Raw genomic sequence first — 24,074 nt, 5'->3', positions numbered from 1 at the left:
CTTGCTCTCTCTAATCAAACTATTTCTCTCTCCCCCTCATTTTCACCGCCCCCCCCCCATTATCTTTTCCTTTCATTTTGTTAGTGCTGTATTATCACTCATTGTCACTACGTGCCTCAAAGTTAGAATTTTCACAACATAAAATCAGGAGACTAGACAGGTTAAACTTAGTTGAATGAAGGGCATCCAGAATCCGTTTTTACGTGCTGGAGGACCAGAAATTTGTACCTTCGTGGGAGTAATTTCTAGACAGAGCAGGTCTGAGGGTTAGGGATCTTTTGAAAATGGGATGAAAGTTGAAGTCTCTCAGTGGGTCTCAAAAATGTTAACATCAACATTTTCATATATATTGATACATGTTATCTTTTGTTCTATGATTAAAAAGTTAATAAGAACAAAAACAAAGAAAGGTAAAAGAATGATTCAGAAAATCCCTTTAGTGAAACATGATACCAGGGAAAAATTTTTTGATTTCTTGTCTTATAGAACCATGATATCTGATAAATTCACAAAGAAGTTAGCATGAGCAGCCACTAAAAGCATCAGAGACAGAAGAAGGAAAATCTAGTTAAGAATAAAAGCTTCTGTACGACACATCCATTTTAGAAAAAAATTTAACTTAAAAATATAGTAAAGTTTATTGATTACAGCAGAATCATTGCAACAAAGATGCCTGACTACAGATTTATACCAGATCTTTGGGAAATATTTTTTGGCAAAGAGGATTCATGGACATCAAAATCCCTCCATCCTTTTAACAATGAATACAACTAAGTTTCAAATCATCTTCCCAAAGTTTGAACTCTCCCAGTTCTGAATAAACAACCACAGAACTGGTCTAATACCAGTTAATTAACAAATATGTAATCTGAATAAAGCCCCACGTTTTTTGTAAGCACATAATTACCAAACTTTCTATTTGGAGATCACTTCAAAATACAGATATAAAATTCAAAAAGTTTCAAACTAAACTACAAATAGTACAAGGAATATCCTTTGCTCAGATTTGCCATTGTTAACATCTATCCATGGCTTTCATGTTTGCACAGTTTGGTGTGTACATTTCTCCTTCTGAACATCTGAAATAGGTTATAAACATTTTGGTCTTTTGCTCCCTGAATAACTCAGTCAATAATACCACAATTTAATTCATTTCCTACTATAAACAAAGCCAAAGTGAACATCTTTGAACATACATTAACATTTACATGTGATTATTCCCTTTGCATACATTTCTAGTGGTGAAATCAAAGAAAAAAATGCTTAAAACTGGATGCAGGGAAGCCCAGGTGGCTCAGTGGTTTAGCGCCGCCTTCAGTCCATGGCGTGATCCTGAAGACCTGGGATTGAGTCCCACGTCGGGCTCCCTGCATGGAGCCTGCTTCTCCCTCTGCCTGTGTCTCTGCCTCTGTCTCTCTCTCTGTGTCTCTCGTGAGTAAATAAAAAAAAAAAAAAAAAAAAACTTAAAAAAAAATCTTAAAACTCTTGATGCATACTGAGGAACTTCCCCCTAGAATCTCTCACAATGTAACTATCACTAGCACCATACTAACAGTTTAACTTCCTAAATTTGATAGGAATTTGTTTAGTAGTAAGGCTGAACACTGTTTCTGCATTTAAGGTATTTCTGTGTTGAATTAGTTTTCTTCTGTTGTTTCTTTTTTTAATTTTTAAAAAATATTTTATTTATTCATGAGAGACAGAGAGAGACAGGCACAGACACAGGCAGAGGGAGAAGCAGGCTCCATGCAGAGAGCCTGACATGGGACTCAATCCCAGGTCCCCAGGATCGCACCCTGGGCTGAAGGCGGTGCTAAACCACTGAGCCACCAGGGCTGCCCTGTTGTTTCTTTAAACCCTTTTGAAAAGACTCAAAGTCAGGACTCGCTATATGAGAAGGCCTATCACAAATCCTATTGTGAAGATAAATTTATGGATCTTAAGAGAATAAGGATTTATGACAAAAGATGATGCAAATGACAAAAACTCAAGGCAGAAAAACCCATAATATCTACAGGATAAAATTACTGTTGAGGTCCTACTTATTATCTTTGGAATCTGGAATCATTCCCTACCTGGACAGCCCTTTTGAGGAGAACTCACCTTGACAGTGTAACCCCAAACACTTTATTATAAACCATACGTATAAAAAAATCTTAATATAACAGCTTGATATTGCAGTGTGGATTTCTAATTTCCAGATAAATTAGTAAAGATAATATGTCAACATGGAGATGATCATAATCTAGAAATCAGTCAAAACTATTCCAGCACTTAAATATCAGTACCTCACAGATACAACAAATAGAACACAAAATTATTGACAAAAAATAGTTTTAATTAATATGCTAACAGCATACATGTCTTTACCTGTTATGATGTATTTTCCCTGTATTTTAAGCTTTCCCTCTCTTTAGAAAGATCCAACTTTGGGTACAGAGTACAGGACAGATTGCAGGAGAGAAATCCTAAAAGGACAATGGTTAAGATAATACCAGATAATGGTGTGATAAAGGTCTGAATCAAGCAGGATAAGAGATAAAAGAGGAGTACGGCAGCTATTTTCGGTTACAGAATACATGGAATTTAATACAGACTGGATTTAAGCAATGGAAGAGCAGAAAGAGACAGGACTTTTACAACAGGGAAATTAAGAGTAATGAAGTTACAACCACAGAGATGCTCAAAAGAGGTGTCAAGGAGCCATATGTAGATAGAATTCTAACTTCAATCAATTTAATACGTGTATCTAGAAGTAGTTTCTGAACATCTAGAAACTATTTTAAATTCAGCATGCAATGTTTTGTGTCATTGTGAAAAACAAAATGTTATTTTTAATTATATATCAAAGAGAAGGCACATGACTAAAGTCTTTCAAATGCTTTAGTCCCTCTGAAGGTTTAAACTCATCCTGAAAGCTGCTTTAGGGTAGATACATGCCTTCACCAGGGCTGAAGAGAAGTTTCCTAGAGCTGGCTCACAGGGGGTTTTAGTGCTAACAGGAGCATGTACTCACACTCTGATTAGATCACTTTTCACAAACTCTACAAGGTTAAGATTTTTTTTCTTTTAAGAATTTTGAGCTCTGTGATAAACAGTACCCACACAGTACCCACATTTTTTTACCAGTAGGAAAAAAAATGATTCATTTTTTCTGTTAAAAAAAAAAAACCCTCCAAATTACATTATCAGTTTGGCTTAGAGATATTGTTAAATACAGGACCAATTCTACAGTGAATCAATTTTCCAACTATAACCTAAAGTCTTAGACATTGGTCACTTTTTATAAACAATCTGCGTAATGAGGTCAAGAGTTGTAAGATACCATACCACACAGTCCCTACAATGGGTCTAAATCACTAGATCAGGATCTAAGTTTAAGTCCCCAAATCCAACTTAACACCTTCAGGCCTGGTACTGCTTCGTATTGTTTTCAACCATTCTTTGTCATTAGGTTTCATTTTTTACCTAATCTGATCATCTTCATCTCTTAAAAGGAATATTTCATCCCTTACTATCATCATTATCTTTGGTCTGCTCTCATTTTGTCCTTTGCTCCTGGGTTTGTTATGATTTAGAAGGTATCCATCCTATTTTCATTCCACTAAATTACTTCCAACAATTTGATCATTCCTAACTTCCCTCTCCCAACAAAATGTCCCATTATGTCCCTCATTTAAAACCGATACATTATAACTATATTTTTCAAATCCTCAATTTTACTAAATTCAGTGAAATACAAGGAGTTATACTAGAGACTTCCAATATACCTGTACACCTTTCTTTATAATAATGTCAATAGTTAGACTTAATCTTTTTACTGATATCCCTATCACAGCCAATCTTTGTATATTATAATATTTATAAGTAATTTTATTTAAACTTTTTAATAATACATTCAATGGATCAATAATTCAAAAGGGCCTACAACAAAAAATGCCTTTGTCTTTTTCTCAAGCCACTCATTTCCTCCTAAGAAGCAACCAATGTTATAAATATATTGCTACAAAAGAGCCCGTCAAACCTAGATATTAAGTCATGCTTGCATTCCTCTCTAAAATAAACCCACTAAGGCTGGATTATTGTTCTTTTATGCTGTTGGAATCCTTCTGCTAATATTTTTTTAACTTTTTTTTTTACAGACATTTATAGTAAGAGTATACTTGCTTCTTAAAAACAGTGTTTTAAAGATCCAGAAGAAACTGCTTGTGAAATGTCTAGACCTCACGATTTTAGAGAGGTTAACTCTTGTGCAACTTTCTCAAACATGCTGATTTTCACAACTCCTTCACACTTTTAAAATTACTGACTGCCCCAAAGAACTTTTAGTTTATGTGAGTTACAGCTACTGATATTTATACCATGATGGAAATTAAAACAAAATCTGTAAATACTTATTTGTTATTTCACTTCAAAATAACATAAGAGAACTTCCAGTTTCTGCATCCACATATAAGAAGTTTGGAAGCTGCCACTAACAATAGTAAAAAGCTGAACAGACTGAAAAATCAACAACTCTTCTAGGATCCATAAAAGAGGTGAGGACATGGTACAAACCATTGCCCTCAAGACTGGAGAGACCAACAGATGATTAGAGAGAATAACAATTTATTGGAGCACAGACACAAACAGAAACCTCCTTGGGAATTAGTACCAGGGTAGGGATATCTGAACTATAATAAATTTCTTTTTTTTTTTAAGATTTTATTTATTTATTCATGAGAGACACACAGAGAGGCAGAGGCACAGACAGAGGGAGAAGCAGGCTCCCTCTGAAGGTCCCGATGAGGGACTCGATCCCTGGACCCGGGGTCACACCCTGAACCAAAGGCAGATGCTCAAACCGCTGAGCCACCCAGGCATCCCAAACTGATAAATTTCTGAAAGCTCAGTGTGGAGAAGTCTGAAACCCAGTTGTGGGGAAGTCTAATATTTTGTGAGATTTACTTCCAGTGGTCTGACTAGGTTCTCACAGTAAATGTCTGCCAAAACTCACCCAAGAATAAACAGACAATCTGAATAGGCCTATATTTAAGAAATGGAATCAATAATTAATAACTTGCCAAAACAGAAAACATCAGGCCCAGATGGGTTCACTGGTAAATTCTGCTGAACGCTTACAGAAGAAATTCTACCAATTCTTCACAACCTCTTTCAGAAGACTGAAACAGAGGAAAGGAATACTTCTAATTCACTCTGAGGCCAACATTAATACTAAAACCAGGCACAGATGTTCTAAGAAAGATGACTATAGACCAGTATCTCTTATGCATACAGGTGCAAAAATCCTCAACAAAATATTAGCAAATCAAATCCCAAAAAGGTATTAAGAATTATACACTAAAACCATGTGGGATTTGTCCCAGGTATGCAGGGCTAGTTCAACATTAAAAAATCAATTAATGTAATCCAACAAGTCAACAGACTTTAAAAAAAAATGATCATACCAATAAACACAGAAAAGGCACTTGTCAAAACCCAACACCCATACATGATAAATATTCTCAATAAACTAGGAATATAGGGAATGTTCTTAAAGTTGATAAAGAATGTCTACAAAAATCCCACAAGGAAAATACTTAATAAGAAACTTGAAAGTTTCCCACTACAATTAGGTAGAAGATCCCTCTCACCATTCTTTTTAACATCATGTTAGAAGTCCTAGCTAATGCAATAAGAAAGAAAAGAAAACATGCAGAATAGAAGGGAAAAAAACAAAACTTTCTTTGCTCACAGATGACATGATTGTCTATACAGATAATCTAAAAGAATAAACAAAAAGCCCTTCTAAAACTAATAAACAATTAGTATAGCAAGATTGCAGGATACAGGTTAATAAGGAAAAGTTCACTGCTTCCCTATATACCAGAAATAAACAATGGCATTTGAAATTAAAAACAAAATATCATTTATATTAGCACCCTCTAAGGTGAAATACTTGGATATAAATTTAATAAAATATGTATAAGACCTATATGAAGAAAACTATAAAACTGGGATGAAAGAAATAAAAAAAGAACTAAATAAGAGATATTCCATGTTCATGGATAGGAAGATTCAGTACTGTCAAGATGTCAGTTCTTCCCAACTTGATCCACGGTTTCAATGCAATCCCAATCAAAATCCCAGTAAGTTACCTTATGGATATCAACAAGTTGATTGTCAGGTTTACACTGAGAGGCAAAAGACCCAGGCTAGCCAAGTCATTATTGAAGGAGAAAAACTAAGTTGGAAGACTGATACGACCCGACTTCCAGATTTACTATAAAGCTACAAAAATCAAGACAGTATGGTACTGGCAAAAGAACAGACCAATAGATCAGTAAAACAAAGCAGAAAGCCCAGAAATAAACCCACATAAATATAGCTAAGTGATCTTTGACAAAGGAGCACAGTCAATACATTGGAGCAAAGATAGTCTCTTAAACAAAACGTGCTGGAACAACTGGACATCCACATGCAAAAAATTCAAATGGATCATAGACCTAAACTAATTCAAAATGGATCATAGACGTAAATATAATAGACGTAAATATAAACTACAAAACCACAGGACTCCTAGAAGATAACACCGGAGAAAATCTAGACAACCCAGAGAAGAGAAATGCCTTTTCAGAAATCACAACAAAGGGGCGCCTGGGTGGCTCAGTGGTTGGGCATCTGCCTTCAGCTCAGGGTGTGATCCTGCAGTCCCCAGATCAACTCCCATGTTGGGCTCCCTGTATGGAACCTGCTTTTCCCTCTACCTCTATCTCTGCCTCTCTCTCTCTTTGCGTCTCTCATGAATAAATAAATAAAATCTTTAAAAAAAAGAAAAAGAAAGAAATCACACCAAAGACATGAAAGAAAATGGTTTTAGATGAACTTCATTAAATTTAAAAACTTCTGCTCTGCAAAAGACAGTGAGTCAAAAGAATGAGAAGATGAGCCACAGAATGGAAGAAGATATTTGCAAAAGTCACATCTGATAAAGGACTATTATCCAAAGCGCCCAAAAAACTCAAAATTCTATAAGAAAACAATTTGATTAAAAAATAGGCTAAAACCTTAGCAGATACCTCATCAAAGAAGATACACAGATGGCAAATAAGCATATGAAAAGATGATCCACAGGGAATTTCAAATTAAAACAAGATACCACTACATACTGATTAGGATGGCTAAAATCCAAAATACTCACCATACCAAATGTTGATGTGAATGTGGAGTAACAGAAATTCCCCCCTCATTCCTGGTAGGAATACAAAATGGTACAGCCACTTTGGAAGACAGTTTGGTAGTTTCTGACAAAACCAAACATACTTTTTGCCATATAATCCAGCAATCACACTCCTTGGTATTTACCCAAAGAAGTCAAAAACTTACATCCACACAAAAACCTGCACATGGACGTTTGTAGCAGCTTTATTCATAAGTGCCAAAACCTGGAAGCAACCAAGATGTCCTTCACTAGGTAAAAGGATAAATAAGCTGTGGTACGTTCAGACAATGGAATATTATTTAGTGCTAAAGAGAAATGAGTTAGTTATCAAGTCATGAAAAGATAAGGAGTAATCTAAAATGCGTATTATCCATGTGAAAGAAGCCAATCTGAAAAAGCTACCGACAGTATGATTCTAACCATATGACATTCTGGAAAAGGCAAAAAGCTATGAAGGGATGAAGAGGTGGAGCACAAAGGATTTTTAGGGCAGTGAAAATACTCTGTATACTGTTACAATGGATACATGTCATTATGTATTTGTCCAAACTCACAGAATGTACAACACTTGGAATGAACCCTAATGTAAACTATAGACTTTGGGTGATTATGAATTGTCAATGTAGGTTCACCAATTGTAACAAATATATCCCACTGCTTGGTTATGTTGATAATAGAAGAGGCTATGCATTTGTGGTATGGGGATATGGAGATATCCTTGTACTTCCTCTTAATTTTACTCTCAACCTAAGAATGCTCTAGAAAATAAAGTTTTGTTAAAAATATAATAAACCCATGTTAACATAAATAACATTTCTATTTAAAAACATTTTCATAAACAAAAAATTAGTAAGAATAAGTAGTCTATTTTTATTCTTTAATTTCCCTTGTTCCTGTGAGAATCTCCCACTCCTCCTTAGTTTTTAAGTATTCAACTTAGCTTAATTTAATCACTGATTAAGTTAGCCAGCAGTTTATCTATTTTGTTGTAAAGAACCAGTTCTTAGTTTATTTTTATTTTGTTTTTTAAACTCATTAATTTCTGTTTTTTATCTTCACTAATTGCTACCTTCATCTTTTCTTAGGTGTGTACTTTCTTATTCTTTTTCTTCTTGAACTTGACTATTTAATTCACTTATTTCATTTTTTCCTATTAACATAGGTATTTTTAATGCTATGAATTTTCCTGTATCACTGCTTTAACCAAATTTCACTTGAATTTTCACAGGTTTTTATATGTAATCTTTAATCATCACTTTTTAAAAGTCTGCAAAATTGGGCAGCTTGGGTGGCTCAGCATTTAGCGTCACCTTCAGCCCAAGGCCTGATCCTGGAGACCTGGGATGAGTCCCATGTCAGGCTCCCTGCATGGAGCCTGCTTCTCCCTCTGCCTGTGTCTCTGCCACCAGCAACCCCAACCCCCCGCCCACCCCGTGTCTCTCATGAATAAATAAAATCTTAAGAAAAAAAAATAAAAGTCTTCAAAATCAGTTTCCATCTCCTCTTTGACTCAAGAAGTACTTATATCAGAACTTAATTGGTTATTAATTGCCAGCTTATTGATCCTTCTAGCCCTATCAGCTGCCTCTCTTCTTTGCATTTAAAGTCTTTAAGTTGTCTGTACTTGCTATATCTATCTCCTTGTTCTCGCTTATATTCATTCAATAATCAGGCTTTCCCTATAACCACCTCATCAAAAAATCAATTCTTATTCCTCATCTTATCTGACTTATCAGTATAATTTGGAACATTAAATATACCCAAATTTGATTTTTTTACTACTAAAGGTCAAGATTCATTTTTTTCCCCACATAGGTAGCCAACTGATTCAGCACCATTTATTTAGAAGATAATCTTTTCCATACTGCATTACCATATTTGTCACAAATCAAACACCCACAATATGTGTGAATCTGTTTCTGAACTTTACAATGTTTTATTATCCTATTTGTCAGGCTTCGATCCAGTATCACTCTAATTCAAAATTATAACTATAGTTTATAGTAAGTCTTTATATTTGAGAGTAACTTTTTTTTTTTTTTTTAAAGTAGGCTCCATGCTCAGCATGGGCCTTGAAGTCATGACCCTGACTGAGATCAAGACCTGAGCTGAGGTCAAGAGTCAGACCAGACACTTAACCAAATGAACCACCCAGGCACCTCTGAGAAGAGTAATTTCTATAATATGGTTCCTATTTTTCTGATTGTCTTGACTAATTTGGGTTCTTTTCTTTCTTCCTTTAGTTTTTTTTTAAAGTGATTTCTGCACTCAACACAAAGATTGAACTCACAACCTTGAGATCAAGGATCACATGCTCCATTGAGCCAGCCAGGCAACCCCTGGGCTTTTTCAATTTTTATATAGGTTCTACAATCAGCATCTCAATTCTACCAAAGGGAAAAAAAAAAAAAACATGCTTGGACTTTTTTTGTGATTTCATTAAACCTATAGGTCAATTCAAGAGAAACTAACATCTTTAAAATATTGAATCTTCCAATCTATGAACAATAGTATGTATTCCCATTTGTTTAGGTCTTCTTTTCCTCTGTAGTATCTTTTCTTCTATGCAGTTTTTTTTTAAGACTTTATTTATGCATGAGACACACACACACAGAGACATAGGCAGAGGGAGAAGCAGGCTCCCCACGGGGAGCCCAATGTGGGACCCCAGGATCACGACCTGAGCCAATGGCAGACACTCGGCCACTGAGCCACTCAGGTGTTCCTCTATGCAGTTTTCTATGCAGAGTCCTACACATCTTTTATTAGACTGATGCTTATGTATTTCATCTTTCATTGATGTAAATTTAAATTATGTTATTTCTATTTCTGTCAATTCTGCTTTATAGAAAATAAAACCAAGCAAACTTGCTAAATTCATTTGCTACTCCTCATAGTTTTCTTAGTACACAATCACATCATCCATATATAATGACACTTCTTTCCCAATCCTTTTATCTTCTGTTTCTTTTCCTTGAATTACTATACTGGCTAGAAACTCCAAAAAAGTACCGAATAAGAAAGGTGATAAACGGTATCTTTATATATTGGTCTTTCCATGACTTTTCTCCTTTATTCTATTTTTTCCTTTTTCTATTAATATGGTGAATTACAATGACTGGTTTTTTAATGTTAAGCCAATCTTACATTTCTGGGAAAACAGAAATTGGGTCAAAATATATTTTTTCCTATAAATGGCAGATTTGATAGTATGTTACTTAGGATGTTTCCTCTATATTTGTGAGTGATAGTGGCTATAATTTTCTATTCTTGTCATATCCTTGTCAAGTTTTATATCAAGATTATGCTGGCTTTACACAGTAAGTTGTGAAGTCCTTTCCTTTTCTCCTCTAGAAGAGTTATGGGTGAAATTTTAGTTTGACATTTATTTTTTTCCATCACTTTGAAGCTATCTTTCCCTTTGTCTTCTAGCTTCTTAGTTTCTGTTGAAAACAAAATAGAATCTGTTTCTGGCAATCTTATAGCTGTTTCTTTAAAGGTAATTTTCTTTCTCACTACTTTTTTTTCTTCTCACTACTTTTTTTAAAATTAATTATTTTACTTTTCCGTTTTAGAAAAGAGTTTATTCTCATGTTTAGAATGTCCCATATATTTTTAAGTTTTTACTTAAATTCATTAACGTACCATATAATATTAGTTTCAGGTGTACAATATAGTGATTCAACACTTCCATACGTCACCTGGTGCTCATCACAGTAAGTGCCCACCTTGATCCCCATCACCATTTCCCCACCCACCTTCCCCCTCTGGTAATCATCAGATTGTTCTCCAGAATTAAGAGTCTGTTTCTTGGTTGGACTCCCTTTACCCCACTCCTTTCCTCATTTATTTTGTTTCTTAAAGTCCATAACTGAGTGAAATCCTTTCTGTCTGATTTCAGTTTTCAGTTCTATTATATTGCTAATATACTGTGATTTTCTTTTAATGCTACTGTACTTCAGATTCATAATGCTTCTTGAATCTGTACCTTAATGTGCTTTATTAAGCTTTAGAGATATCTTGGTATTATCTTTCCAAGGACTACTTCTACTATAATTTCCCATTCCTTTCCTGGGACCCTAATGACTTTCAACACATTTTGTGCCAGATTAAGGATAGAAGACTAAACATTTTTTTGACCAGGCATGCCTGGGTGACTCAGTTATTGAGCATCTGCCTTTGGTTCAGGTCATGATCCTGGGGTCCTAGGATCAAGTCCCACATCAGGCTCCCTGCAGGGAGCCTGCTTCTCCCTCTGCCTATGTCTCTGCCTCTCACTCTGTCTCTCTGATGAATAAATTTAATTTTTTTTTTTTTTTTTTTACCTTACTCCCTTTGACAAGTGGGATCAATGTCCTCTTGCATGAATCTGGACAAGCTATGTGACACAGCTCATCAACAGAATATGAAAATGTGATGCTGTGACAGTGTCCATGCCCTCGTCGTCAGAGACCAGGTGTTCCCATACTTCCTCTCTTGGAATGCGTGCTCTAGGGGAAGGCAGCAGCTGCCATGGAAGAAGTCCAACTACCCTAAGACTGCCATTTATGGTAAGAAAAATGTTGGCCAGCTCCAGAAATTCCAGCCACCCTACCCTGGCACCAGATATAAGAGCGCAGAGGTCATCTTAGATGTTCCAGCTCCAGAGGAGGACATGTGGAGAAGAAGCAAGGCCCCAGACATATGGACCTAGTGGAGCCACCCCTGTTGAAGATCAGAACATTGTGGGACACAGGCAAATCAAACCTGATATACTAACTAAATCCTGACCCTCAGAATCATGAACATAAAAAAAAAGTTATTTTATGCCAGTATGTTTTGGAGTCATTTGTCACTATTGGAAGAGGTAATCTTTCAAAATGGACACTCCTGAGTGTCCCTGCATGTTCTGGTTGGGTGTGCCAAGAATGCCAAGCCCCGAGCAATCCTTACCTGGGCCATTTCTCAGGGTTGTGTTTGCAGCTAGCAACCTGGAGGGATAAGTACATCTTTTGCTGGAACAAATAGCAGTATGTTCCCCAAGCTCCCTGATATAACACAAATCCACTGTGTGCATAGTAACCACATAAAACCCTCTACGTTGCCACTGTGGATGTGTGGGGCTAGAAGAACTGACACAATATACGTTCAAGTTGCTGGCTGTGCCATGAATAATAAAGTCCTCTATGTCTTTCCCAGGAGCTTTCTCTCTTCTGCCAGCATCCAAGATGCAGTAACAGACTAACTTGTTAATTTATACGTAAAATCTTAGATTCTTCACAATTCTTGACAGATATAGAGCAATAGATAACTGGAACACATTCCACATGTCTTTTCTGTATTTTCTACCTCTTGCTTCATTGTGTTTCATTCTAAATTGTTTCCTTCTGACCTAATGTTCTAATCCACTAATTCTCTCTGTATTTTGGTCTTATTTGCTGTTAAAACCAACGCCAATGAGTTCTTATTAAAGTATGTTATTTTTAGTCTTAAGTATTCATTGGACTTAAAAAAATTTTTTTTTTTTTACAATTTGCAGTCCTCTACTGAAATTTTCAATCCTTTTTTCCTCTATCCGCATAATTATGTTAAGTTATTCTGAAGCTCATGTAAAATAATTCCATCATTAGAATTTGTTGTGGCTGTTTCTACTGTTGTTTCCTTTTCATTTTTGATCACACTATCTTATCTCCTTTTGCCTTTTTTTTATTTTTTAAAGATTTTATTTATTTAGTCATGAGAGACACACAGCAAGAGAGAGAGGCAGAGACACAGGCAGAGGGAGAAGCAGGCTCCCATGCAGGGAGCCCGACATGGGACTCGATCCGGGTCTTCAGGATCACGCCCTGGGCCAAAGGTGGTGCGCTAAACCACTGAGCCACCCGGGTTCCCCGCCTTTTTTACTTTTAATTCAGTGCTTAATATGCATATGAAAAATTTAGAGGTAATTTGAGACTTAGGGTAATGTTACTACCTTTCTTCAAAGAGGATTAACATTTACTTCAAGTAGGTCGCTAGAGGTTCTGAAGGTACATATCATCTTGATCTAATCACTGATTGAGACGTTTTACAGCGAGGATTTCCTAAGGTAAAGAACTTTGGGGTTCCAATTAGAGCACAGAAGGTTTACCAGGACCAGTGCCCCAACTTTGGTGGGGTATCAACAGCTATTTTTGTTTTTCTAATTTTAAGTGTCCAGCAGAAATTCTGCTCAGCTTTCATCCACCTTTCCCAGAATCAGCAGATGCTACTAAGGGGGAAAATAGCCCAAATGCCAGGTTCATCTCTGCCTTAACAGCATTTTGATATACTCAAATACATGTTTTCCATATTTTGTCCAGTCTTTCTAGTTTTTTTAAACTGGAGTGTTAATCCAAATAATTTATCCAACATTACCAAAAGAGGTGCTCCTCCAAAAACAGGTAATGTGCTTACTATTTAAGGGTTTTCAAAGTTCTCTTTTTCCCATTTTCTCCTTTATGGGCCAAACCCACACAATGTTTGTTTTCAAAATATGCATTCTATGAAATATCTTTAAAGGTGGTGGTATATTTTCAAATAAGCCAAGATACACCTTTTTAACTATGAAAATCTCTTATGTCATTTGCACAAAAACATTTTATCTAGAGTAGTGAAGACAAAACACATGGAATACAACAACTTTAAACGTTTTGCACATATATGTATCAGGAAGAGAAAAAATGTACCAAAGTAATGTCACATTTCAATTGGAAAGGAGAAGAAAAATTATATCAGCTTTCATATTTTATACTTTACAATTCTAATTGCCTCTAAGCATTTACTAACATTATCTAAAATAATGTGTCATTTATCATGACCCAATGTTTTTAAAACATTTCTTTTTTTTTTTTTTTAATTTTTATTTATTTATGATACAGAGAGAGAGAGAGAGGCAGAGACACAGGCAGAGGGAGAAGCAGGCTCCATGCACCGGGAGCCCGACGTGGGATTCGATCCCGGGTCTCCAGGATCGCGCCCTGGGCCAAAGGCAGGCGCCAAACCGCTGCGCCACCCAGGGATCCCTTTAAAACATTTCAAACATAACTTTTTTCTTTTTCCTTTGAAAAATTATGTATTTTTCTAAAAATCTGAAGGTTACCAAAAGCCTAAGAGAAATACTGTATATGCCAACACTTACCATGAAAAATACGAAAATCAATATACGGATGAGAACCTCTTCTTTCTGATTCAAATCCTGCTCGACTCCTTACGCGTACATCTCCTGGACAAAATCAAGAATAAAACATAAGCTTAGAAGGCTGCCATTTTGGGAAGAAGCTCCCATAAGCAATGAAGGTTTAATGGTATCATACTCATAAGTACTGGTTCACTAATGATATATATGGAATAAGTAGTTAAGAGCTAATTTATTTGAAGGGATTTATAAATTTTCAGTACTGAATTGTTAGGCTAGATAAGCTTTTTTAAAATCTACCTCAATAATAATAATAATAATAATAATAATCATCATCATCTAACTTTTAAAGTTAGCATTCAGAAACATGACAAATATATGACAATCCAAACTAATATCTTTTTTTTTTTTAAGAGAAAAAAAATGAGAGACACAGAGAGAGAGGCAGAGACATAGGCTGACAGAGGAGCAGACTTCCTGTAGGGAACCCAATGTGGGACTCAATCCCAGGACCTTGGGATCATAACCTGAACCAAAAGCAGATGCTTAACCACTGAGCCACCCAGGTGTTCCTCCAACCTAATATCTAATTATTCACATGAAGTTAAAAAAAAAAAATCCTCAGCACAAAACTAAAAATCCAGAGAGAAAGATATTAAGGGTCTACCCTGTGCCTAGCACCATACTGTCAGAAATATGAAAGAAATTACATGACCCATTCTCAAGCACAATTTTATAAATGTACAGAAAAATAAAATGTTAAAAGATTGTGCCTTAAATGTTCGATTTGATTGATCTTCTCTTTCCTCACTGATTTTGTGTGTGGGGGGGGGTGTGTGTGTATACACACACACACATGGCCTTCAGTTGGGTCTTAAACTTTGGCCTTTATAAGCCCAGTATTGTTTCTACATGTATTCATATGAATTTCAGATCACTTCTCTACATAACAAAATAACCACTGCAACCATGTACTAGACATTCTTTTTGTGTCTTATAGGCACTATTTTATTTAACTCTCTAAGCAACTCTGAGAAGTAGGAATCTTAGTCCCCATTTTACAGATGAAGAATCAGAGACTTTGAGAAGTTAAGTAGCCTGCCTGTGCCATGAAGCTAGTGTAAAGGGTGAGTCAGGATTTAAACCTAGCTCTTTGGACTCCAAAGACAGCACTTTCCCCACTATACTCTCAGAGCCTCCAAGTTCATAACCTTTAGGTCTTCAGTCCCTACCCCTGTGCCCCTGAATTCTGCAAGGCCTTCTTGCTCACATTTTGTTTCTCTAAGGCAAGCCATCATCTCCTTCATGGTTTGTGTCATTCCACAATGATTTATCAACTCTCTCATGTGGGGTTTCCTTTTCCCTGCAACAAATTCTTACTGAACACCCGCTACACATCAGGCACTGCAAATACAGCAGTGAACAAGACACATAAAGTCCCTGTCTGCATGAAGCTTATCATTTCATGGAGACAAATAATATACAAATAAGAATTTCATTCTATGGAGGAGGCCTGGGTGGCTCAGTCAGTTAAGCATCTGTCTTCAGCCCAGATCATGATCCTGGGGTCCTGGGATCAAGCTCTACACTGGGCTCCCTGCTCAGTTGGGAGCCTGCTTCTCCCTCTTCCTCTGCTGCTCCCCCCTGCTTGTGCTCTGTCAAATAAACAAAATCTTAGAAAGAATTCATTCTATGGAAGATGGTAATAAGTAACCAGGAGATAATTAAAGCAAGCAAAGAGGAATGGGTGGGGGAGAAGTAGAGGAGGACAGACGCAGTAGCATGGTCAGAGAAGACCTTACTGAAAAAGAGGCATCTGAGCAGAGGCCTGAAAGAAGTGAGGCAGTGAGCCATGTGGCTATCTGGAGGAAGAGGTTTCTGGGCAAAAGAAAGAACCAATAAAATACCCTGAGATGGAGGGCATGCTAGCCATGTTCAACGTCAAGCAGAGGCCAGTATGGCTAGAGTGAGGTGAGGGAGAAGTAAGGTCAGAGAGGGCCACTTGATGATGGACCTTCGTGGACCATCATGATAGCTCTGGCCATTCATCTAAGACAGAAAACCATCAAAAGATTCTGAATGGAGGAGTGAGACTGATTTAACTTATGTTTCAAAAGGTTCACTTTGGCCACATAGACTAATCAAGCAGAGGCAGGTAGGTAGCTTCTTAGGTAGCTAAGAAGCGAGTGCAAGAAATGAAACAATAACTATGGCTTGGTGGGGGGCAGACATGGGGCGAAGTTCAAGGGGAAACAAGTGTCAGTTATGCAGGATAAGTTCTGGAGATCTAATGTACAACAATGCGACTATAATTAACAAAATAAATTAACAACAACAAACACAAAATAACGTGGCTTAGATCTTGGTAGTAACGGCATGAGGGTGGTGAAATTCTGGATATACTCTGAAGGTATCAGCCAAGAGAATGTGCTGATGAAGCAAACATGGAGTAGACCAAAAATAAGAATCAAAAAGATCTGTAAGTTTCTGATCTGACAACCAGAAGAATGGAGAGTTACGTGCCCTGAGATGGCAAAAGACTGAAAAATGAAGAGCCTTGGGAACACATAAGTTTTGTTCCTGTATTTGCTTCTTAGCTTGCCTCCCTGCCTCTACCTATGTGCCTCTGCTTGATTAAATGTGAGGTGCCCATAATACATTTATATGGAGATGTTCTATAGAGTTAAAAAAATATATGAGTTTAAAGTTCTGTTTTCACAAGCACATGAGAAAATGCTCCGCATCACTTGCCATCAGGGAAATACAAATCAAAACCACAATGAGATACCACTTCAGACCAGTGAGAATGGGGAAAATTAACAAGGCAGGAAACCACAAATGTTGGAGAGGATGTGGAGAAAGGGAAACCCTCCTGCACTCTTGGTGGGAATGTGAACTGGTGCAGCCACTCTGGAAAACTGTGTGGAGGTTCCTCAAAGAGTTAAAAATAGACCTGCCCTACGACCCAGCAATTGCACTGCTGGGGATTTACCCCAAAGATACAAATGCAATGAAACGCCGGGACACCTGCACCCCAGTGTTTATAGCAGCAATGTCCACAATAGCTAAACTGTGGAAGGAGCCTCGGTGCCCATCGAAAGAAGAATGGATAAAGATGATGTGGTTTATGTATACAATGGAATATTACTCAGCCATTAGAAACGACAAATACCCACCATTTGCTTCAACGTGGATGGAACTGGAAGGTATTATGCTGAGTGAAGTAAGTCAATCGGAGGACAAACATTGTATGGTCTCATTCATTTGGGGAATATAAAAAATAGTGACAGGGAATAAAGGGGAAAGGAGAAAAAATGAGTGGGAAATATCAGAAAGGGAGACAGACATGAGAGACTCCTAACTCTGGGAAATAAACTAGGGGTGGGGGAAGGGGAGGTGGGCAGGGGGTGGGGGTAACTGGGTGACGGGCACTGAGGGGGGCACTTGATGGGATGAGCACTGGGTGTTATTCTATATATTGGCAAATTGCACACCAATAAAAAATAAATTTACAAAAAAATAAAGTTCTGTTTTCAGGAGAGCAGAATCTCAAATACATTTGTCGAGAGAGACATAGATAGTAAAGAGGAAACTTTGGACCTCGATGCCCGCATCCTCCACCAAAAAAAAAAAAAGAGAGAGAGGAAAAGACCACACCCTATTGGGGAAAAAATCGTACCAGAGAAGAATGGAGCTGAGACAGACACACAAGGTAAATTAAAGAGGGAAGAAAGGAAGAAGAGCAAAAATGGGGCACAGGAGAACACTTGGGCTTAAGAAGATGAATAAGAATTAGTCAAAGAGGCAAAAACAAACTAAACACCAGAGAAAGGTAAAGACTATGGATGGCTCAAAATCTTAGAAGTTGAGGGAGGAATTCCGAGCATGAAAGAAGTCACAGAAGACTCCTTTAAAAAAAGAGAAGTAAATCTGCCTATTGGAATCTTAATTGTACATCTTTAATAGTATGATTTAAAGTTCACGGGGTTGAGGAGTACGTGATGAGGAGAGAAATCTGGCAAAGAGAGGGAGAAGAGAAAGAAAATTATACATGTATACACAATCTAAATTCATTTTACCTTATGGACTTGAATAATACGTGAAAAATTTAAGAACTGAGACTGGAAGACGACAAACAGTCTTCCTTGCCAGACAAGTGAGAGCAATTAATACATCCAGTGACAGGACTATATGGTCAGGTATTTTATGGCTTCATCTTACTCTATGTTAGTTAGCATGGACATCTTTTTAGTATTTTATCAACTCTACAAATCTAAAATAATTTTTATGAAGAATACTCAGAATTCAATTTAAAATTGTACACTTATGACAGAGTCCCAGTTATCAAGCTGGAGATTTCTCAATTACTCTAAAATACCTGTCTTTATTCATATTACATTCAATATTGGTTTCAAGACTTCTAATTTCAAAATTATTGATTATTTCCTATTGCAAACAGTGATGAAGAGCAACCGAATGAAAATGATCTCAATCCCAAGTTAACACTATGTGATAATAAAATTAATGGATTTTGGTACAAAATAAATACTGCTTACCTAGCATACGAATGTACAACGCAGTCTGGTCAGAACTGTCATAGGAAATAGCTCCACGCCTCTAGAAAAAAAAAAATACACACATTTTTAACACATGCTAATTAAATGGGATATGAAATTTAACCAACATTTATTATTTATTCTTTGTAAAGCACTGTGCAGAAGATGGATGTACCAAAGGAAATTTTGAGAAATTTTTTAAGAGCAGATATGACTTCTGCTTTTAAAATCTCTAGTTATGAAGAAGACAATTATGATTAAGCAATGCCATAAAAGTGGGTACAGAGAGTAAGGAACGTGCAGTAAATAGAAAGTTAATGTCAGAGTCAGACAAGCTCACTTGGGGAGAGACCTTCTGCAGAAGTAGAAGTGAAGAGGAGACATGGTCCAACTATTTACCATTTCCTTAATTTAAGCATGAATGAATAAGGAAACAGAAATCATCATTTGAAGAAACGCATCAAACTAGAAATCAATGGAACAAAATGAAAAACCAAATGACCCAGATGCTAGCAAGAAATAAGAGAATTTTTTAAAATATAATTAGTATACTTAAAAAGATCTGAGGTGATACTGAATCTATAAGACAAAAAACAGGGTGCCCCTGAAAGAGAGATTTTAAAATACATTCTGTGTTTAAAAGTAAACATATAAAAATGTATCTTGCAACATTATCCATAACACTCCAAATAAAGACAACCCAAATATCCAGCAACAAACGACTAGATTAACAAAATGTACTATATCCACACAGCAAGCACTATTCAGACAGGTAGGAAGGTACACAGTACTGATATGAGCTACAACACGGCTAATCCCCGAGAACAGCGTGTTGAGTGAAAAGAGCCAGTCACAAAGGACCACACAGTGTATGGTCCCCCTGATATGAAATGTCCCAAACAGGCAAATCCAGAGGCAGAAAGTAGACTGGTGCTTCTCTGGAGCTGGCGCAAGGTGGGGAGTGAATGCTCACAGTACCATGTTTCTCTCTACAGTGATGGAAATGTTCTCAAATTACCTGTGGCAATGACCACACGGCTCTGTGAGTACACTATAAATTACTGAATTGTACTTTTTAATTGGATGAATTGTATGGTATGTGAATTGTATTCCAATAAAGCTTATTATAAAAATAACAAATACTACAAATTTAAAATATACACCCTAAAACAACATTTGCAGAGCTGAAATCCCCTCCGTGAGCTCTGCCCACTCTCCCCCATCATAATCCTCTCCCATGCTCTATCTCCACTTCTTCCTTCTGTCTCAGGACTAACCTGGACTAGTATCATGTCTAACCTGGACTCTTGCAGTGGGCTGCTGACTGGTTTTCCTGAGGCATCTCTGGGCCCCCAGTCCACTCTTCGCATCAAGGCAAGAGTGAACAATTCGGTTCCTGCTCAAAATCCTCCAATGGCTCTCCACAAACTTGGACTAAGTAAGGTCCAATACCAAGCTCTGATTTCCAAAGGCCTCAATGATCTGCCTACGTCTAAGTCTTCTTGTTCTCCCACTCTCTCTTCACCACCACAACTCAGCCACACTGGTCTCCTTGCTGTTCCTCAACTGTACCATAGGTGCAGCTTTATACTTGCTGCTCCCCTGTCCAGGATCACTGCATCACGGTTCCCTTCCCAAGAGATATCTTGGGTTCTAGATGAAATGTCATCTCTTCAAACCAAACTTCCTATTAGGTTTTTCTGACTGTTCTATAAAACCTGTCTAAAAGTCATGAAAAATGGATCAAATTAGTTCAACAGACATGATAATAGGCAGATTTCCCCCTACCCTATCTAAAAATGAAAGGAACAATAAGTGCTTTACAAATCAATCAGAAAATGATGAATAATAATGTAGAAAAACAGGTGGGACATAAACATACTATTTACGGAAAAAGAAATAAGCCTATAAACACAAGACAAGATGCTCAACTTCATTAACAAAAGAGTCATTAAAAGCAACGAGATATTTTTATATATCTGATTAATGATCTTCCCTCAAAAAACTGGCATGAGATTTATAATTCCTCAACACACACCTAGACATCTCAATGAAAAAAAAATCTTTTTTTACTATCACTATAAAGAAATTTACTTTATTTGAAACCTTAATTGAATGTACTTTGCTATATAGCTCCCCAAATCACTGTTATTATCTCCTTAATGCTTATCATGTAATTAAGCTCTTACATGATTTCATGTATCCTTACAAAAACAGAAAACAACAGTTCAAGATATGTAAAAGGAACAGAAGTTCCAAACAAAAATAAAATTCTTAAAAAATAAAAATAAAACAAAAATAAAATAAAATTCTTAATTTCAACCCTGGTTGTCTCCACAGAGCCTGAGGGACACAGAGATATGAGAAGGACTTTTCAATGTTTATCCATTGAATTTTGTAGTATGTGTAGTTATTATCTAGTCACAAAAAAGACCAAATTCAAATTAAAAAGTAAAATAATCCACTACAAAGAAATCTATAAAGAAAAGCATGATATCAAATCCCAAGGGACTAAATCATACAGAATACATTCCTGGCAGCATCACACTTTAAGTGTCTTCTACCAACAAAATATCTATCCTAAGAAAGCCTACTGCAGTGTAAACTAAAATAATTTCAGGGTAAACTATTTATTTTGGAGCAAACAGCCCCTGTAATCACTTGGTATTAAAAGGCACCTCTCGGGCAGCACCAGTGGCGCAGCGGTTTAGCGCCGCCTGCAGCCTGGGGTGTGATCCTGGAGACCAGGGATGGAGTCCCACATAGGGCTCCCTGCATGGAGCCTGCTTCTCCCTCTGCCTGTGTCTCTGTCTCTCTCTCTCTCTGAATGAATAAAAAAATCTTTAAAAAAATAAATAAAAGGCACCTCTCACACCTGCTGTTTGATCTCCTCAAAAATATTTAGTTTATTAGATTACAAGTCTCCCCTTAAGACTACCATATTAGAGGAGAACCTAGGACCCTGAAGAGCACATATGTGGAAATAAGTATTTCTGTCAGCCAAGACATAGTAATGAAGCTACAGATACCACTATATAATAGCTCATCATGGTCAATACCTATCAACCTGCTAGTGTGCAACAACAACTTGAATAAATAGGTTATGAAAATGAACTGTAACTTGTCATCTCTAACAGGCCTCTTTAAGAGAGTGATTGACATTATTTTTTAATGTAGGATGACGATTTACTAAAAAAACACTAATTAGGAATGTAAAAATCTCATTTATCACTTCACATATTAAGGACTGAGAAAGACTAGTATCAGCTCTGTTAAATAAAATAGTATAAGTCAAAAACTAGTTAATGAACATAATCTAGATTAGAACTATGACCTACTAAAATAATTTTAAGGTAATCCCTTAGGACTTATTTACAGAGGCATTAATTTAGATATAAAAATGATAGGATCTATATTAATCATAATAAAAACCTGGCAAAAGAGTAGAATTTTAAATATATCAAATTACTTAGTGAAGTACAACTTATTCAAGTTATTCTATTCATTACTAATTTAAGTAAGTCTGGTCCACAAATAGTTTAAAAGCTACACTAAACCACAAGACATGACTATAAAATAAATCCAAATGAGAAGATTTTTTTTAAGGGATGGACTTTAAAATTGATCTATCTGAACCCTGAGTGATATATCCTGAGTGATGCTTCGTTCATTTATCTCCTCACAAACCAAGATTAAAATGAGTATTACTATAATCTCTCACTAAGCAATTGAGGTGGAATAATCTGAAGTAACTCATTTTGGAAAAATACACTACAAATTGTGAATTGTAACAATAAAAATTTGATTTAAATGCTGGAATTACTTTAAACAAAAGTTATATGTGCTTTATACCTCAACGCTACAGCACAGACTTAACACATCTTTTTTAAAGATTACCATTTAAAAGCCATATACCATACTAGTAAAATCCTCTTTTTAATAAAAATAGTAAAACAAATTTAATTAAAATCCTGTGTTGCGGTCAATCCCAAAACACTTTGTGCTCTCATCCACATTCCCACCTCACCTCACCAGTGAATGGGAATAACTGAGAAGCTTCTACTCGTGACTCTTCTAATTTAGCCATCCTGGGAATAGCTTGGAAAGCAAACTAGCATAAGTCAAAACATGGGTGAGGCTGAGCCAATCAGAAACTGACAACAGCATAAACAAGGTTCCAAAGGATCCACTGCTACATTAACGGGACTTCACAGTGCCCTGGTCAGACACTCACTCACCCTGAATCACTCTTCCACAGAAGCGAATGACAAAAGGTGTCAAAGTTGTTCCAGTATTAGTTAATACAAAACTTTTAAAGACAAGCATTTTAAAAAACTGAGCAAAGATATTTAAAGTGCCACTGTTTTTATCTTGTTCAAGTTCTTCACTAAAATGATTATGCAAAAGCATGCTTATTTCCCTTACATGGGAAAAATAATAATATATTAAGTAACACTTGCTTAATTCCTACTTTGTGTCAAAAAATGTTACAGGTGCTTTCATATAAAATCTCACTTAACCCATACAAGACCTTTATAAGATAGGTTTTGTTGGCCCCATTTTATGGATTAGTAAACTGATGGTCAAAGGGCTTAACCACAGTAGCACTAAATAAATTTTCTGATAACATTATCAAACAACAGTAACAGACTACAAAAGACAGAAGTGCAGCCAAAGTTTTAAAAGCAGTTTTCTCTGATGTAGTAAAATGAGCTCTTTCAGAGTATATTCATTTTACAAATGCTAGAAAAACATTCTAGTGTTTGTCTATTAAAACACTGCATTGATCCACAGGAATAGTAGTATCCTTCCATTCTTCTTGCCTATGCAAACAGTATATTTTTCAAAAATACTGCAAAATAAAATATCAACGTTCTTTTTGTTTTGAAACTTAATTTTGGGGAGCACCTGGGTGGCTCAGTTGGTTAAGCATCCGACTCTTGATTTCAGCTCAGGTCATGATCTCAGGGTTGTGAGTTCAAGCCCCATGTCGGACTCTGCACTGGCCACAGAGCCTGCTTAAGATTCTCTCTCTCCCTCTGGCACTACAACCACCACCACCACCACTCCTACCAGCATTCTAAAGAAAGAAAGAAAGGAAAGAAAGGAAAGAAAGGAAAGAAAGAAAGAAAGAAAGAAAGAAAGGAAGAAAGAAAGAAAGGAAGGAAGGAAGGAAGGAAGG

At 36.5% G+C, this 24,074-nt stretch overlaps 1 protein-coding gene across 3 annotated transcripts in view; it reads right to left on the bottom strand.

Moving 5' to 3' along the window:
• The window catches only part of PDE7A (phosphodiesterase 7A), a 126,359-nt gene that overhangs the window by 51,773 nt on the left and 50,512 nt on the right, over positions 1-24,074 (bottom strand). For all 3 annotated transcript variants that reach the window (XR_008663500.1, XM_055318207.1, XM_055318208.1), the window contains exons 2-3: positions 18,893-18,953; positions 14,340-14,423 (exon numbers count right to left, since the gene is read on the bottom strand). Coding sequence is in view for 2 of the 3 variants with exons in the window: in XM_055318207.1 (XP_055174182.1) it covers positions 14,340-14,423; positions 18,893-18,953 (145 nt within the window). In the remaining variant the exon portion in view is untranslated. The remainder of the gene's footprint in view (positions 1-14,339; positions 14,424-18,892; positions 18,954-24,074) is intronic.

The sequence above is a fragment of the Nyctereutes procyonoides genome, unplaced genomic scaffold (assembly GCF_905146905.1).
Source record: "Nyctereutes procyonoides isolate TBG_1078 unplaced genomic scaffold, NYPRO_anot_genome, whole genome shotgun sequence".
NCBI classification, from domain to species: domain Eukaryota; kingdom Metazoa; phylum Chordata; class Mammalia; order Carnivora; family Canidae; genus Nyctereutes; species Nyctereutes procyonoides.
Note: the sequence above shows the minus strand (reverse complement) of the source record. Positions and strands in the feature narration are given on the sequence as shown.